This window comes from Diabrotica virgifera, chromosome 3 (assembly GCF_917563875.1).
Source record: "Diabrotica virgifera virgifera chromosome 3, PGI_DIABVI_V3a".
Classification (NCBI taxonomy): Eukaryota; Metazoa; Arthropoda; class Insecta; order Coleoptera; family Chrysomelidae; genus Diabrotica; species Diabrotica virgifera.
Window position 1 is genome coordinate 94,909,038 of NC_065445.1, and position 19,299 is coordinate 94,928,336.

General features: G+C 34.7%; 1 protein-coding gene across 1 annotated transcript in view; it reads right to left on the reverse strand.

The window, feature by feature from the left end:
• Positions 1-519, reverse strand: part of LOC126881206 (transcription elongation factor SPT5) — a 103,437-nt gene extending 102,918 nt beyond the window's left edge. Inside the window, exon 1 of the mRNA XM_050645309.1 lies at positions 18-519. Coding sequence (XP_050501266.1) covers positions 18-322 — 305 coding nt within the window. The 5' untranslated portion in view covers positions 323-519. The remainder of the gene's footprint in view (positions 1-17) is intronic.
• Between the last annotated feature and the right edge of the window lie 18,780 nt (positions 520-19,299).

Sequence of the window (19,299 nt, forward strand, 5' to 3'; positions counted from 1 at the left end):
AATTAATTTATACCTACCCAGATCTTGCCGATCTGCTCCTGGACCTGCTTCGTGATCTAGATTTCGATCGGGAGCGTGAACGAGACCGAGATCTAGAAGGTGATCTTGATCTTGAACGAGAGGGAGACCGTGATCTGGATCTGGACATTCTTGAGCCTCTTGATGGTGATCTCGATCTACTTTTCGACATGGATCTCGACCTGGATCTAGACGGGGATCTAGATCTACTTCGAACGCTACCTCTTGAGCTGCGGGACCTTACCGACCCCGCTGCAGACGCATTTTCGTTATCCGAAAAGTTGCTACCCTCCGAATCAGACATATTTGCTATTTTGTACACTGAATATTAGTGAATAGGTTATGTTGCGGTTTGAGTATTCATCGTGTCTTCTATAAATTATAAATTAAGTTTAAGTAAAGCGAAGCTGTGATAATTATTAATACAAGAATACAATTCTTGTTTCTATTAAATTTCCAAAACCACAGAAACAGAAAACCTTCAAACTGCCAACAAATTGACAATTGACAATCTGTATTTTTATACGACAAATAACAGTTGGCGTTTGAAAGCGAAACGGTTTTTTCAAAGTCGTTATTTTGACTTCTACCACAGCTCAAAAAATTGCACCTCGTTTGCGGATAATTGCACCATTCAAAATTTCATTTGCGGAGTTTCCGTTTTCGAGATATAAGCAAATCAAAAGTGGAGATTTCGGCGCAGCGCTAAAAATAAATGTCGATTTTCAGGGTATAAAATGCCGTAAAGTCACTAAATAACCATATCAAAAAATTGCACCTCGTTTGCGGATTATGAATAAACTGGTTTTAATTGAAAATTGTGAAAATTGAAAATGTTATAAAGGAAAAACGATATTAATGTTGGTTGCCTATACTGTAGGGGCAAAGGAATGCCAGAATAATTTTCACTTTTGGTAAACCTAAACTGTAAGGCTAAAAATAGTATGTACCATAGTCAAAATAACTCCTCCTGACTTAAAGGTAATCCCTCCTTTGAAATTTCATTTGCGGATATTCCATTTTTAAGTTATATCAAAATGAAATTTCTCGGGACAGCGCCAAAGTATATATTTCCATTATCGGGATATTTATTAAAAGCTGTAAAAATAACAATAACTATATTTAATTTCTTCTGGTTTGAGGATTACGAATAGACCTGGTTTAAACTAAAAATCATAAAGCTTAAAAATTTTCCGAAGAAAAAATTTTCCATTTTGGTGGTCCTAAACTGTATTTGCAAAAGTATTATCTGTATTGTAATGTATATCTAAAATGATTGCTTCTGACGTAAGAAAATCCCTCCATTCGAAATTTCATTTGCAAATTTTCCGTTTTAGAGTTATAAAAAATAAAAATTTTCGGCGCCGCACCAAAGTGTTTATTTCCTTTTTGTAAATATCAAAAGCTATAAAACCACTAAATAATCATATCTTCCTTCTCGTTTGAGGATTATGAATATACCTTTTAACTAAACTAAAATTTTTAACTTTTAACTAAAAATCATAAAAATTAAGAATTTTCCGAAGAAAAAAGATTTCCATTTTGGTGGGCCTAAACTGTATTAGCAAAAGTATTATCTACCATATCTAAAATAATTCCTCCTGATTTGAGGATAAGCCCTCCATTCAAAATTTCATTTGCGGATTTTCCGTTTTCGAGATATAACCAAATAAAAAGTTGAGATTTCGAATAAATTTCATTTTCTGGGTATAAAAAGCCGTAAAATTGCTAAATAACCGTATCACCTAATTGCTCCTGGTTTGAAATAATTGAAAATAGAAAATTTTATAAAGTAAAACCATATTAATGTCGGTTGTGGTTGCCTACACTGTAGGAGCAAGAGCAAAGGAATGACCACCATTAGTGATGTTGATTATAGTTACTTTCGAGGATTCGTTACAAATCGTTCCTTTTGTATAAAGTAATCATTTACATGACTCGTTACTTTGGATTACTATGATTACTTTTGTATTTGAGTAACGGTAATCATATCGAGAATCGTATTTCTCAGTAGGTAGGTATTTTGTATATTTGTATTCCGATATAACAACGACATTCACCGATCTGTTTAAGGGATAAATTGTTACTTTTGTATAAAGTAATCATTCCCCCGATAGGGGCTTCACGACCTTGACGTTGGTTCGGGGGCTTAAGCTGACTGTTCAGATAGGGCCGTAGTCTGGCGCAGAAAGTGGATCAAGTATGTGTGTACGAATGCATGGGATCTCCCTAATAAGGAGCTCTCCGATGAAAGAAGGCACCCCCTATAAACGTACAAGGCCTAATGCATGGTAAGTATGAAAGGATGTGAAACAACTTCGCTAGACCGGTTCCTGTCACGACTTAGCTCTCTGGAGTATCTGGGAATCTTTCCTAGGTACTCGAGAGACTAGGAATGTATGAACTGCTTCAGCGACCAAGAAGTAGCCCGCCCTAAGTTAACCCACCCATGTCTGGTTGTACCACTCCCCTGGCGTAAATTTAAGTAGAAGACCCTCTGGTCTTCACTGCTACATCTCCATTCTACGGCACTGTTCACATCGCCAATATATAGTCAACCGACCCGATATTATCTACCAGCTGTATCTATCCTACACTCCGAGTACAACCAGAAAATGCTATCCCTCCTTCATCATTTTTCCCACTAAACCTACACCCCCAACACACAAGGTAAATGTGTAATTGTACCGTGCCCAGGCCTGCATGGCAGTTGTGTGTCTAAATTGAACTGTCTCAAACGGTCGACTGGGGGAACCAGGCCACACCCCCTTTCATTTAAGGCCTTGTACCGGCACAGGGAGCGCTGCTGGTATGGACAGTTTATTTCTCCCATACTCGTGGGATCAATATGGAACCATGCAAAAATTTAAAAGATTTAACCCTAGGGGTCTCGCAAGAGAACCCAGCAAACAATCAAACTTCCACTGAGACTGTTCGGCAGAATCTGGAAGAAAATAATCCCATCACATCGGGTAATAAAAATACTGAGGACGCAATGCGGACTCCTTTAAAAGATGCTGAGGATGAAGTTTCTCGGCCAAAAATATCTGGGGCACAGAGAAGAAAGCTTCGGAAAATGAGAGAACAGGGAACTGACACTTCTAAGGTCAAATTACCTCCTAGACCTCAAAATAAAACTCCTGGAAATGCCGAAATCACACAAGCTGTCAAGCGGACTGTGTCTGATAGAAGCACTCCTGAGGAGAAATTAACAAAAAAGAGTGGAACTGCTGCTGCCTCTTTCAAAAAGCTCAGCAGCAACTACAAAGCAGCTCTTACGGGAATAAAGACGGCAATAATTCCCAAAGAATACCCAGACATATCTGTAACGGAAAAAGACGTTGGGGCAATAAAAGAGGCCCTAATTAAACTTATCGATGAGGTTCCTTGCGGACCTCGTTACGAAGGTAATCGGCTCATGGATGGATACTATGGGTTGATATGTGTTGACGAGGAGTCCTTTAAGATCACAAAGGATTTCTTGGAAGAAAATACGGAGTGGAAGGTCGTTAAGGCTGAGGAACTCCCAAAATCGAAGCGTGTACTGATGTACCTTCCAGAGACTAAAAATGAGGATCTGAAAGTGACACTGGCACGAATTGAAAAACAAAATCCTGAACTAAGGACCAGTCGTTGGGCAATTCTGAGTTCCAAACCAGCAACTGACGGAGGACTGCATGTGAGTCTCCGAATTGATAAGGAGTCAGAGGCACAGCTCGAAAGGCTTCAATGGAAGCCTTATTACCTTCTACAGCGAGCAAGTATTATACCGTTGGAAGAGGGTAAAGCAAGACAGGCTGGGAACATTGGGGAACCAAAACCTGCAACGATTACTTCCGAACTGCAGGAGGCCGAAGGGGAATCTATGCAGGTGGAAGAAATTACAAGAAGGCCTGTTAGAGACCCCAAAAATGAATAAACTGCAAAATTAAGATCACACAGATCAATTTGCAGCACAAAAAAACAGCTTCGGCACTTTTGTGCCAGGAAGTAGCTGAGAAAAACATTGATATGGTGCTTATTCAAGAACCGTGGATAAATGAAGGTAAGATACGGGGATTAAATGTTAAGGGATGGGAACTAATTTTGGGAGTACCTGTCAATAAAATCAGAACTTGTATATTTTGTAGATCTGACCTTAACCTGGTACCAGTTATGGAGCTCTGTACGGGAGACATGACAGCTGCCAGAATTAAACTGAATTGCAATGGGTTGGTTACAGAGTTGATTGTTGCGTCTCTTTACCTTCCTATTGACAGTAAAGAACAACTTCCAGGGACTAACCTAGAGAACCTTCTAGAATACACCAATGATAATCATACAGAACTTATCATTGGAGTCGACTCCAACGCCCACCACATCATTTGGGGAAGCAGAGGTACAAACAATAGAGGTAAGTTACTTTTTGAGTACCTTTGCACTACTGAACTTGATCTTCTGAACAGGGGTAATAAGCCCACATTCAGGACATCAAGAGCAGAATCACTAATCGACCTAAGCCTATGTTCTATGGGGATTGGGAACATAATATCTGACTGGCATGTGTCGGATGCGTTATCCTTATCGGATCATGCATACATATGCTTTGAGATAAACTCAGTCAAACCGGAACCAAGGTTCTATAGAGAGCCTAAGGTGACCGATTGGGAATCCTTTAAGAGGGATCTTGGAACAAGGGTACGGAATTATCCTAAAAGGCCAAAAAACAATGTTGAGGTTGAGATGGCAGTAGACTGGTTGCAGCATGCAATAGTCGTCTCATATGAGGAAAACTGTCCGTTAAAAGAAAGTCACCCTCCCAGGCAAGTAACTTGGTGGAATAAGGAGCTGTCTGATCTCAAAAGAGAAACAAGACGGCTCTTCAATAGGACGAAGAAATCAGGTGATTGGGAAGCATATAAGGCTAAACTGAAAACCTACAATAAGAAAATCCAATCCGCTAAGGAAAGATCCTGGAGAGAATTCTGTGAAAACATTGAAAGTGTACCTGAAAGCGCCAGGGTTAACAGAATCCTCAAAAGAGATAACATTAACAAACCCAAGTCAATGAAATTGCCCAATGGGAAGTATACGGACACAGAGAAGGAGGCTGTAGAGCATCTTTTAAGTGTTCACTTTCCAGGGTCGACGCAATTGACTGCTAATAACAATCATCAAGCAAACAATAGCCCAACCAAAAGGGACTGGCTGACCTCTGACGAGATCTTTGGTTCTCACAAGGTCAGAGGGGCTATTGAAACTTTTGAACCTTATAAAACTGCGGGACCGGATGGTATATTTCCTAAGCTTCTCCAGGAGGGTCTGGAAATAATCATGGGTCCCCTGATCACAATATTTAGAGCTAGCCATGCTCTGGGATACATTCCCAAAGCTTGGAGAAGGGCAAGGGTGGCGTTTATTCCCAAACCAGGAAAAACAGATTACACCTTAGCAAAATCCTACAGGCCTATAAGTCTGACCTCATTCATGTTAAAAACCATGGAAAAAATCTTGAACGAACACATCAAGAAAAACAATTTAAATAAAAATCCACTGCACCAACGGCAATGGGCGTATCAGGCAGGGAAATCAGGTGAAGCCGCCCTGCACAATCTAGTGTCGGAACTCGAAAGGAGTCTGCATCAGAAAGAAGTCGCCCTTGCTGCATTTTTAGATATAGAAGGTGCATTTGATAATACCTCAATCGAGTCTATACAAAGCGCACTGGTGAGGAAGAAAATCAACAACACAACATGCAAGTGGATTATTCAGATGCTTCAGAGCAGAATAATATCCACAGGTACGCATGAAGATACCATAAATCTGAGGGCAACTAAGGGGTGCCCTCAAGGCGGTGTATTGTCACCGTCATTATGGAACATAGTTGTCGATGATCTGATTCATGGGCTAAGCGCCCAAGGAATCTGGGTCCAGGGTTTCGCAGATGATATCGTGATAGTAACTAGGGGAAAATTTCCCAGCACTGTTGCGTATCAGATGCGATATGCCCTTCACTACATAGAGAACTGGTGTCTGAAAGAGAACCTCTCCGTGAACCCTTCTAAAACTAAACTGGTAGCCTTTACAAATAAGAGGAAGCTTACTGGACTGAGTGAGCTGAAATTATTTGGAGAGGTACTGGAAAGAACCAATGAGGTTAAGTATCTAGGGGTAACCCTGGATTCGAAACTCAATTGGAATACTCATATTACCAATATAACCAATAGGGCTAAGCGACTCTTCTGGAACTGCAGACGAGTTGTAGGTAAAACCTGGGGATTGAAACCAAAGGTGATATGTTGGTTGTACACATCAGTGATACGACCGACAGTTACTTATGGGTCAGTACTCTGGTGGAGAAAGACGGCTTTGCAATCTTGTGTGACCACTCTCACCACCCTACAAAGACAAGCGCTTCTAAATATAACAGGAGCCTTGAATAGTACAGGAACGGCTTCATTAGAGGCTATCACAGGTCTCCCTCCGCTGGAATTGTATATTTCGGCGGTAGCCTTTATGACCATCCTGAGGCTCAAAGCAAACAATACTTGGAGGCCAAATTATGTATTGAATAGCCACACAAACATTACTGGGACTATACTTGAGGAATACATCTTTATGATGAACTTAGATATAATGACACCAGAACTAATCTTCACTGAGAAGATTAACACAATTATACCATCTAGAGAACAAAAAGTCCCAAACATTAATGGAGACTTAATATGGTTCACTGATGGATCTAAAACTGCCCATGGTACTGGATCAGGAGTCTTTGGGCAAACATGTAACTATAATAAATCTTACAGCCTAGGTCAACATACAACGGTGTTCCAGGCTGAAGTTTTTGCTTTGGTGGCCTGCATTGATGAAATAATTGATGAGGACCCTAAAGCTAAGAGAATCAACATTTACACAGATAGCCAATCGGCTATTCTGGCTACAATCAATGTGGTTACAATTTATCTAATCGCGTTTTGTTTACACTTTAATATTAATTGGTAAAGAGTTTTCTTATTTTTTATTTGTTTAGTGTTTTTTTAATTAACTGTGGAGTGTGGACAATAATTTATACTAAATTTACATTCAAGGTGCAGTAGAAATAAACAAACAAGGACGCGTTAAATGCTACTAGGAGCACTCTCGAATCAAAATTTACAATACCGTAAGATGGGGCTACTTTAATCCCCGGGGGCTACTTTAATCATAACTTCCCGCCTAAAATGTATTTCATTTCAATCGAAACTGATCGAATATTTCTCTGTAATTTTTATACGTGGCAACAGTGGAATGTTATTGTTAACCATTGTGAGTCGTGTTTCACGTGTTCTCTGGCAAATATACATACATGTAAGTATTATTGTAAGAAACAATAATTTGTGCATATTTTAGCACCAAAATTACTTCTATGGTAAGCTATAGGCATGTTATTTAGGTAACAAAATCATTTCGTTATGTTAATATAGGTACTTTCATGATGTAGGTTTAACCTCAAATTTTAACGTACTGTATTTTACCATGTTCTTATTTTTAATATTGTGTCGCGGGGTAACTTTGATCGGAGAGGTGGGGCTTCTTTAATCAGTGATCAAAGTAACCCCAGCGTATAAAATAGTCTACTAGTGTACATTTTCTTTTTCAGAAATATGGTGCGTACGTACACAAAACGTCTTGGCAGTAGGCCTTACAAAAATTACGATGAAGAAACGGTAGAACGAGCACTTAATGACTTCGTTACTGGAAGTCTTACCTTAAGAGGAGCTTCAGCAACGTATAAAATTCCGTTTGGAACACTTCGTAACAAATTCAAAGGGGCACATATTAAAAATCCAGGAGCTCAGCCGGTTTTCAGTCATGTTGAAGAAAAAGCTATTTTAGCAGCAGCGGCTAAGTGTGCAGATTGGGGTTTTCCGCAAACTTTACTCGATATAAGAATGATGGCCAAATGTTATTTGGAACGTCAAGGAAGGGTGGTCAATAAGTTTGTCAATAACATGCCGGGAAAAGATTGGGCCCTTAGTCTATTAATACGACACAAAAATTCATTTGGCCAACGTTTATCCACAAACATTAAACAAGTACGAAATAAAATTTCCAGAGAAACGATTGAGGCTTATTTTGCAAACTTATCAGATACTTTAAAAGATGTACCACCTGAAAACATATTTAATTATGATGAGTCCAATGTATCTGACGACCCAGGAAAGAAATGGGGAATATACAGACGAGGGGTAAAATACCCCGAAAAAATATGTAATCATTCCAAGACGGCAACTAGTATAATGATTTGCGGTTCTGCTAGTGGAATACTGTTACCTCCTTACATTATCTATAAAAGTACCCATCTTTACGACACGTGGAAAGAAAATGGTCCTGTTGGAGCACCTTGTTGCGATCAACCATGTTGTGCGAGAGGCAGTAGATACAATAGAACATTTAGCGGTTGGATAGATACAGTCACTTTTCGCGACTGGTTTATGACTTCCTTTTTACCGCATGCCAAAAGATTACAAGGCAGAAAAGTACTCTTAGGAGATAACCTTTCTTCACACCTAGATGGGGATGTAATAAAAACATGCAATGAGAACAACATCAGTTTCGTTTGCTTAGTGCCAAATTCGACTCATCTGTGCCAACCCCTAGATGTCGGATTTTTTAGACCCATGAAGAGCGCATGGCGTGCTACACTAACAACTTGGAAACTACAAAATTTACGTCTAACTACTGTGCCTAAAGATCGTTTTCCTATCCTTTTAAGACAGTGTTTAGATCAGATGGATAAATCAAAGTTTCAACCATCCAAACACAGGTCAAGTGAGCCACGTCCAGGTGATAAAGAAGAATCTGCGGTACGGCGAAATTTAATAAACAGTTTTGCTGCTACAGGTATATATCCCCTTAATAAATGTGAAGTATTAAATAAATTACCTTCAAATGAAAACGACGCTGAAATTGTGCAAAATGTAGAAAGTGTTCTAACGAATTTTCTAAAAGAAAAAAGGTTTGGCAATAACGACAACAATACGTCCAAACCGCTAAGAAAGAAACGATTAAATGTTGATCCGGGTAAGAGCATAGCCACAATTGAGAGCAGTGATAGTGAAAATTCTAGCATTCACGACGCACAAGAGTCCGATCATGACAAACTAGAATCTGAAACTGATGAATTAATTTCTGATGAGAAAGAGACTGGTAGTACAAAACATCATGGAAAGAACGAAAGTTCAAATATATCAAATGATATTGGTGAATGTTCTGGTATGGGACCAATAAAAAACTCTCCTTTTATAAAACCTAGTGTTGATAATCTCGAAAAAGATTGTTTCGTTGTGGTGCAGTTTATTTATGACAAACAGTTAAAAACTGAGAAAATTAAAAAATTTGTAGCTCAAATATTGGAAGCAGATAAAGCAAAACAGTCATATCTTATAAATTGTATGAGGCCATATGGTGAAAAAAATACTACTTTTATTTTTCCACATGTTAATGATATTTGTGAAGTACCCTTACATAATATCATTTTAAAATTGAGTCAGCCTATAATACACAGAGGTCGACATACTTTTGCAAATTCTGTCTTTGATTAGTTTTCTGTGTAAAAACTTTCGTGTTTAATTAAAGCTTTGAAGAAATGTTAAATTTTTGTATATATTTAATACCTAGCCTTGAATTTTCACCTATTTTTGTTTATAATTATCAGCAAACATAACAACACTTTTTCTAATATTTTGTTTTTGAATTTTAGGGGTTACAATATAAATATCAGGTAAATTGTATGTGTGATCAAAGTAACCCCACTTGAAGTGTAACTTTGATCAGGCATTTATCTTTTTTTTTCTATTAAAATATTTTATTTTTTGAGAATATTTTTATATAGTGTAATAGCTAAGTAAAAACCGATTTAAATATATTTTTTTCAAAAAGCAAATCATAACTTTATGATTGCTAGGTGCGATGAAAGATTAATTTTGATCAAAGTAACCCCATCTTACGGTATATAAACTTTCGAAATCATTATTTGGGATTTACAATGTATATACATTGTAAATTATGATTCGGGAGCGCTCCTAGTAGCATTTAACGTGTCTTGGTTTGTTTATTTCTACTGCATGTTTATTGTAAATTTTGTATAGTTCTTTTTCTTCTTAACTTCCCCATCACAAAAATATAAAGGTTTATTATGTTATACAGGGTATTTACAAAGTTAATTATACCAGTTTATAAACCAATGCTGTGGTGTATTTTTTTATTTATACTATACAGTGAGTTGAACTTGTTGCGATTTTCATAGAAATTTGGTTGTAACTTTGTAAATACCCTGTATAACATAATAAACCTTTATATGCGCCTACTGCACCTTGAATGTAAATTTAGTATAAATAATTGTCCACACTCAACAGTTAATTAAAAAAACACTAAACAAATAAAAAATAAGAAAGCTCTTTACCAATTAATATTAAAGTGTAAACAAAACGCGATTAGATAAATTGTAACCACATTCTGACACTCGCGATGCTTATACATATGTTTACCACAGCATACACGCGGCTCAAATTAGCATGTACCAAAAAGTTACCAAAAAATTAGTCAGAGTGCACGCTAAATATAGTCCATTCTTTCACGGTTTTTGCTCTAAATTTTAAAGAACCGCTTGGATTGACATGAAATTTGGCATACGTATAGCTTACATGTCAAAGAAAAAAAGTGATATTGTGCCGATGTGTGCTTTTGCCCTGGGGGTGAAAAAAGATATGTCCAAACTAAGTCCGGAAATGGGTAAACTGACTAGTTTTAAGTACTTGTCGAGTTATTTGCGAGTGAATATGTTCATTTTTCAACAAAATAACAACATTTTTAGACGGTGTTTCGCAACTAACTCAAAAAGTAAGTAGGTATATTGTCGAAAAAAACGTTCTTAGCAAAAATATAGCATATAAAAAAGTAAAAAAAAATGGTATACGCGTTAGGTCTCTGGATCTCGTAGAACCAGAGTTTATAGCCAATGAAAAATAGATTCATATTCACCAAATTTCAAATAGAATATTTCGACGTGAAATATCCAAAAAATTAAGCACTTTTTGGGAAAACCTATTATAACTGCTTTAAAGTGGTTAAAAAAAGCTTTATTTTTGTTTTTACAAAAAGTGTGTAGCATTAAATTTAAGCAAGTTACGCTCAAAATAAAGTTGGTCCCTTTTGTTTTTGCAAAAAAAAATCGGGAAGACCACCCCCTAATTAGCAACTTAAATAAAATTAATCGTTACCGCTCCACAACTTATTTTACTAATGTTGTGTTTATATGATCTGTAAGTTTCATCGATTCAAAGTGCTTATTTTTGAAAAAATTTGGTTTCAAAGTAAAATTTTTAAAAATTTAAATTTTGAAAAATATTTTTTTTTTTCAAAGTAACTTAAAAATTGTTAGAGATACCAGAACTCCCGAAAAACAAAAAAAGTCAGATTTGCTTTTCTGAATATCATATATTTTTTTTTGTTTTTCTGTTAGACAAAAATTGATTAAGATTTGGTGTTTCTAAATTTGCATACATTCGTGATCAGTTACTCGTTTAACCCCTTTTAACTACAGCCCTTTCAATAATAAGGACTTTGAACCGATGAAACTTACAGATCATATAAACAATATATACACGAGTCAAGAAACTTGTGAAGTCGTAACGATTAAGTTCATTTAAGATACTAATTAGGGGGTGATTTTCTCGATTTTTTTACCAAAACCAAAAGGGACTAACTTTATTTTGAGCGTAACTTGTTTAATTTTGATGTTAGAAATTATTTTTATGAAACAAAAATGAAGCTCTTTTTTAACACTTTGAATAAGTTGTAATGAATTGAAAGCACAGAAATGTGCTTAATTTTTGGTTATTTCACGTTAAAGTATTCCATTTGGAATTTGACGAATATGAACCTATTTTTCATTAGCTCTAACTCTGTTTCTACTAGGTGTAGAGACGTGATATATACACCATTTTTATATTTTTGCTAAGAATGTTTTTTCGACAAAATACTTACTATTTGAGTTATTTACGAAAAACCGTCTAAAAGCGTGGTTATTTTCTTGAAAAAATGAACATATTCACTGCCAAATAACTCGAAAAGTATTGACTTAGTTAGTTAGAGGAAAAGTTACTTAAAATTAGCCAGTTTATCTATTTCCTGACTTTCTCTGGACGAATATATTTTACCCCCAGGGCAAAAGCACATATCGGCACAATATCACTTTTTTTCTTTGACTTGTTAGCTATGTGTATGCCAAATTTCATGTCAATCCAAGCGGTTCTTTAAAATGTAGAGGTTTTGCAATATTTTACCGTTAAAGAACGGACTAATATCACTAATATCACTAATATTATAGTGATATCACTATTTGATGACGTTTAAGCATGTGCCTAACTTTTTTATTTGCGTACACGTTAGCGTGTACCTAGACACAGCGGATTTTTAGTTAAGTTAAAACCAGGTTTTTTCATAATCCTCAAACCAGGAGAAATTAAATGTGTTAAGTTAAAAGTGAAAATTATTCTGGCCATGGTGTATATAGTCGTGATGTTGAAAAAGTAACTATTCGTTACAAAGTACTCGTTACTTACGAATACCGAAAGTAACGATTACTATGCAGAGAGGCAAATCGCTACTTTGATTACTCTGATTACTTCTTTACTTTGTACCAATCGTACCAGAGCGGGTAACGACTATTGTATCTACAACCAGTACACTTGATTACTTTCTATAAAAAAATACCAATCGTATTCCAGCGAGTAACGGACGGGACTACGGGACCGGTATTTTACAGTGTTATGTAATATCGTTATCGGTATGAAGCGTTTTAAGGGTGTGACAGAATACCTATACAAAATACCTACCTACTGAGAAATACGATTCTCGATATGATTATCGGTACTCGAATACAAAAGTATCAAAAGTAATCATAGTAATCAAAGTAACGAATACTGTAAATGATTACTTTATACAAAAGTAGCAATTTATCCCTTAAACAGATCGGTGAAGGTCGTTGTTATATCGGAATACAAATATACAAAATACCTACCTACTGAGAAATACGATTCTCGATATGATTACCGGTACTCAAATACAAAAGTAATCATAGTAATCCAAAGTAACGAAAAATGTAAATGATTACTTTATACAAAAGGAACGATTTGGAACGAATCCTCGAAAGTAACTATAATCAACATCACTAATGGTGGTCATTCCTTTGCTCTTGCTCCTACAGTGTAGGCAACCACAACCGACATTAATATGGTTTTACTTTATAAAATTTTCTATTTTCAATTATTTTCAATTAAAGTCAGTTTATTTATAATCCGCAAACTAGGAGCAATTAGGTGATATGGTTATTTAGCAATGTTACGGCTTTTTATACCCAGCAAATGAAAATTTATTCGAAATCTCAACTTTTTATTTGGTTATATCTAGAAAACGGAAAATCCGCAAATGAAATTTCGAATGGAGGGCTTATCCTCAAATCAGGAGGAATTATTTTAGATATGGTAGATAATACTTTTGCTAATACAGTTTAGGCCCACCAAAATAAAAATCTTTTTTCTTCGGAAAATTCTTAATTTTTATGATTTTTAGTTAAAAGTTAAAAATTTTAGTTTAGTAAAAAGGTATATTCATAATCCTCAAACGAGAAGGAATTAAAAGATATGATTATTTAGTGGTTTTATAGCTTTTGATATTTACAAAAAGGAAATAAACACTTTGGTGCGGCGCCGAAAATTTTTATTTTTTATAACTCTAAAACAGAAAATCCGCAAATGAAATTTCGAATGGAGGGATTTTCTTACGTCAGAAGCAATCATTTTAGATATACATTACAATACAGATAATACTTTTGCAAATACAGTTTAGGACCACCAAAATGGAAAATTTTTTTCTTCGGAAAATTTTTAAGCTTTATGATTTTCAGTTTAAACCAGGTCTATTCGTAATCCTCAAACCAGAAGAAATTAAATATAGTTATTGTTATTTTTACAGCTTTTAATAAATATCCCGATAATGGAAATATATACTTTGGCGCTGTCCCGAGAAATTTCATTTTGATATAACTTAAAAATGGAATATCCGCAAATGAAATTTCAAAGGAGGGATTGCCTTTAAGTCAGGAGGAGTTATTTTGACTATGGTACATACTATTTTTAGCCTTACAGTTTAGGTTTACCAAAAGTGAAAATTATTCTGGCATTCCTTTGCCCCTACAGTATAGGCAACCAACATTAATATCGTTTTTCCTTTATAACATTTTCAATTTTCACAATTTTCAATTAAAACCAGTTTATTCATAATCCGCAAACGAGGTGCAATTTTTTGATATGGTTATTTAGTGACTTTACGGCATTTTATACCCTGAAAATCGACATTTATTGTTAGCGCTGCGCCGAAATCTCCACTTTTGATTTGCTTATATCTCGAAAACGGAAACTCCGCAAATGAAATTTTGAATGGTGCAATTATCCTCAAACGAGGTGCAATTTTTTGAGCTATGGTAGAAGTCAAAATAACGACTTTGAAAAAACCGTTTCGCTAACTTTATGACGCTCCCTGGGCCCTGATTCTAAATCAAATTTCGACCAAAAACAAGTCGCTTTCAATATGGCGACGGTTGAAATGCGATTGTGCGAGCCTTGTGGATTTTAGTTGAACTAACGAAGTGACGTCATGAAATAGCGACTATCGAAATTAATAGCGACTTTAAAAAGGGGTGTTGATATTATAATTTCGACTGTCGAAATTATTTGACACGGAGATGAATGAATAAGGAATGAATGGCCAAAAGCGAGGTTAGGTTTAGTTTAGATGTGTTTTGTTTATTTCTTGCAAGGAAAACTAAAGCAAAAGGTATTATAATATAGCTGGGTTTAATTGAAATTTGCTTGTTTTGAGGAATTAGATAGAATAGTATTAAATTAGAAATATGTATAATAATTGAGAATGTAAACAACATGAATCATCAACTCAATGAAAGATGTAAGGTAATAATCTGGGAAAATTAGTAAACAACAAGGAAAATTAATTACCAGCTATTTTATTGCTGGACATGCTGAAATCAAATCTTAAGATTTCCTATATTAGTAATATAGCTGTGCAAAGTCCACAGAAAGTGTGCTATTTTGTTTATAAACAAATTAGCGCTCCGAAATCTTTTTTTTATTATTGCTCTATAACTCCGAAAATTTTAACCCAAAACACTCACATAAAAATTGACAGTAATTTAATTCTGCACATTGATAATTTATTCCAATTTCCTTCGACGGAAATTTTCCTCGGAAAATTCGGGTTTTCCAAACAAAATCTTTAATTTTCAACTAAAATTTGAGGGAAGTAATTATTTATCAATAATTAAATAATTTGGTGACAGTGACATAAATCTTTTTGTTATGAGTGTCTTGAAGATATGAAAATTTGTATGTACAAAGAAGACCGGAATTAAAAGGTATCTCAAGGCCGCGTCTCACCATCAAATAATTTGATCAAACAGTTTGAGCAAACTCCGGAAGTACGTCAAAGTGACGTCACAATTGCAGTATTTTTGAAATTCTAAAAATCTGTGCTCTCACTATCAGTCTAGTTTGATCAAATTTTTTGTATTGCGTTGTCTAACTTGTTTGTACTTTATTTAAAATTAAAATTTTTCAATCCACAATGAACACTCAGGATGTGACGTCACTAAAGACCGCGTCCCACCATCAAATAATTTGATCAAACTGGTTTGAGCAAACTGAAAGTGACAGTTAGTGACGTCACATCCTGAGTGTTCATTGTGGATAATAATGAAAAATTTTAATTTTAAATAAAGTACAAACAAGTTAGACAACTCAATACAAAAAATTTGATCAAACTAGACTGATAGTGAGAGCACAGATTTTTAGAATTTCAAAAAAACTGCAATTGTGACGTCACTTTGACGTACTTCCTCAAGTACGTCAAGTTTGCTCAAACTGTTTGATCAAATTATTTGATGGTGAGACGCGGCCTTAACTGTCACTTTCAGTTTGCTCAAACCAGTTTGATCAAATTATTTGATGGTGGGACGCCGCCTTAATGGTTCAAAGATTAAAATCCTGTTGTTTATAACTCTGTCGCAAATGCCGGTCAAATTTGACCGGTTATACCTGGAATCACTCCTCGCAATTCAATTTGTTTTTCTTCGAAAAGGACACAGAAGCCGTGCCCTTTTCAACAGCGTTAACTTAATTTAATTTAATCTAATATTTTCCGAGGGGTTCTATTTGTTTATAAGCCAAAAAATTGTTTCTTTATAACATTCCTGAGACCGCTCAAATGGTCCAATTTCAATCCTGTAAGGTACGTTGAATAGGTATAGTGCTTTTTTATACGAAAATCATAGTTATTCTGGTGTATCATAATCTTGCTGGTTATTATTTCGACCGAAATTTTTTAATTAACATTTTAATTATTGCTAAACTATTGGTTAGATTGTCGCCGGTCTCCTGATATACAGAGAGGGGCTAAATTATGGAATAAATTCATTTTTTCTAAAATGGATGATTTTAGAGAAAAATCCAAAAAAGCCAAAATATATTTTGGCATATATTTCAAACTAGTGACGTCATCCATCCGAGCGTGATGACGTAATCGATTATTTTTTTTTAAATAGGAGTAGGGGTTCGTGTTGTAGCTCATTTACAAAGGCATTCAATTCTCTATTCAGTATTATAAACATTAATATCATTATTTATACAGGGAGGCCAAAACATTTTTTGAATTAAATTAATTGACGCAAGAAGAAGAATGCATGTAATTTATTTAACTCAAAATACATTCTATTGCTGTCAGAAAATAGAAAAAATGTTTATTTTGCAAATAAAAATTGCTTTTAGCTTAAATTAAATGTTCAAACTGCCAATAGGTAGGAGGGAGGCTGTTTGTGATTTAATTTAAGCGAAAAGAAATGTTTATTTGTGAAATAAACCTTTTTTTCTATTTTTTGACAGCAGTACAATGTATTTTGAGTTAAATAAATTACATACATTCTTCTTTTTGCGCCAATTAATTTAATTCAAAATTTTTTTTGGCAACCCTGTATAAATACCTAATGATATGAATGTTTATATTACTGAATAGAGAATTGAACGCCCTTTCAAATGACCTACCACACGACCCCTATTCCCATTAACAAAATTATCGATTACGTCATCACACTCAGATGGATGACGTCACTAGTATGAAATATATGCCAAAAAATTGTAATTTAAAAATAAAAAATCGACCTCTTTCGAGATTTTGCTCCAAAATCGTCCGTTTTAAAGAAATGAATTTATTCCATAATTTAGCCCCTCTGTATAATCTACTATAATAAATCTTCATGTCATCAATTATTTAATTATTGATAAATAATTAGGTACTTCCCTAAAATTTTAATTGAAAATTGCAGATTTTTTGGGAAAACTCGGATTTTCTGAGTAAAATTTTTGTTGAAGGAAATCGGAAAAAAAATAACTTTGTGCAGAACTAAATTACGGTGAATTTTTATTTGAGTGTTTTTGGCTCAAAGGAAAAATTTTAGGAGTTACAGACCACTAATTGAAAAAAAGAAGATTTAGGAGTGCTAATTTGTTTATAAATAAAATAACACACTTTCTGCGGACTTGTCATACCCCATATTACTAATATATGCAATCTTAAGATTCGATTTTAGCAATAAAATAGCTGGTAAATAATTTTTCCCAAAAATGGCATTTTTTCGATAATTTTCCCAGACTATCAACAAATTCCAATAAAAAGGAGCGCCAACAAAAATTCTGAGCAGTCTCAACATGATAAGGTTAATATCCCCAGTTGTAACTAATATCGAAATGAATAAGAATCGCTGCGGCTGTCATGGCGGTGTCGAAATGAAATTGCGACTGTCGAAGTCGAAATGAATTAGAATCAGGGCCCTGATTCTAATTCATTTCGACAGTCGCAATTTCATTTCGACACCGCCATGACAGCAACTGGGGATATTAACCTTATCATGTTGAGACTGCTCAGAATTTGGGTTGGCGCTTCGGTTTCTTGGATTTTGTTGATAGTCTGGGAAAATTATCGAAATAATACCATTTTTGGGAAAAATTATTTACCAGCTATTTTATTGCTAAAATCGAATCTTAAGATTGCATATATTAGTAATATGGGGTATGACAAGTCCGCAGAAAGTGTGTTATTTTATTTATAAACAAATTAGCACTCCTAAATCTTCTTTTTTTTTTCAATTAGTGGTCTGTAACTCCTATAATTTTTCCTTTGAGCCAAAAACACTCAAATAAAAATTCACCGTAATTTAGTTCTGCACAAAGTTATTTTTTTCCGATTTCCTTCAACAAAAATTTTACTCAGAAAATCCGAGTTTTCCCAAAAAATCTGCCATTTTCAATTAAAATTTTAGGGAAGTACCTAATTATTTATCAATAATTAAATAATTGAAGACATGAAAGATTTATTTAGATTATACAGAGGGGCTAAATTATGGAATAAATTCATTTCTTTAAAACGGACGATTTTGGAGCAAAATCCCGAAAGAGGTCGATTTTTATTTTTAAATTACAATTTTTTGGCATATATTTCATACTAGTGACGTCATCCATCTGAGCGTGATGACGTAATCGATAATTTTGTTTATGGGAATAGGGGTCGTGTGGTAGGTCATTTGAAAGGGCGTTTAATTCTCTATTCAGTAATAAAAACATTAATATCATCAGGTATTTATACAGGGTTGCCAAAAAAAAATTTTGAATTAAATTAATTGGCGCAAAAAGAAGAACGTATGTAATTTATTTAACTCAAAATACATTGTACTGCTGTCAGAAAATAGAAAAAAAGGTCTATTTCACAAATAAACATTTCTTTTCGCTTAAATTAAATCACAAACAGCCTCCCTCCTACCTATTGGCAGTTTGAACTTTTAATTTAAGCTAAAAGCAATGTTTATTTGCAAAATAAACATTTTTTTCTATTTTCTGACAGCAATAGAATGTATTTTGAGTTAAATAAATTACATGCATTCTTCTTCTTGCGTCAATTAATTTAATTCAAATTTTTTTTTGGCCTCCCTGTATAAATATTGATATTAATGTTTATAATACTGAATAGAGAATTGAACGCCTTTGTAAATGAGCTACAACACGAACCCATATTCCTATTTAAAAAAATAATTACGTCATCACGCTCGGATGGATGACGTCACTAGTTTGAAATATATGCCAAGAAATTTAATTTAAAAATAAAAATCGACCTGTTTCGGGATTTTTCTCTAAAATC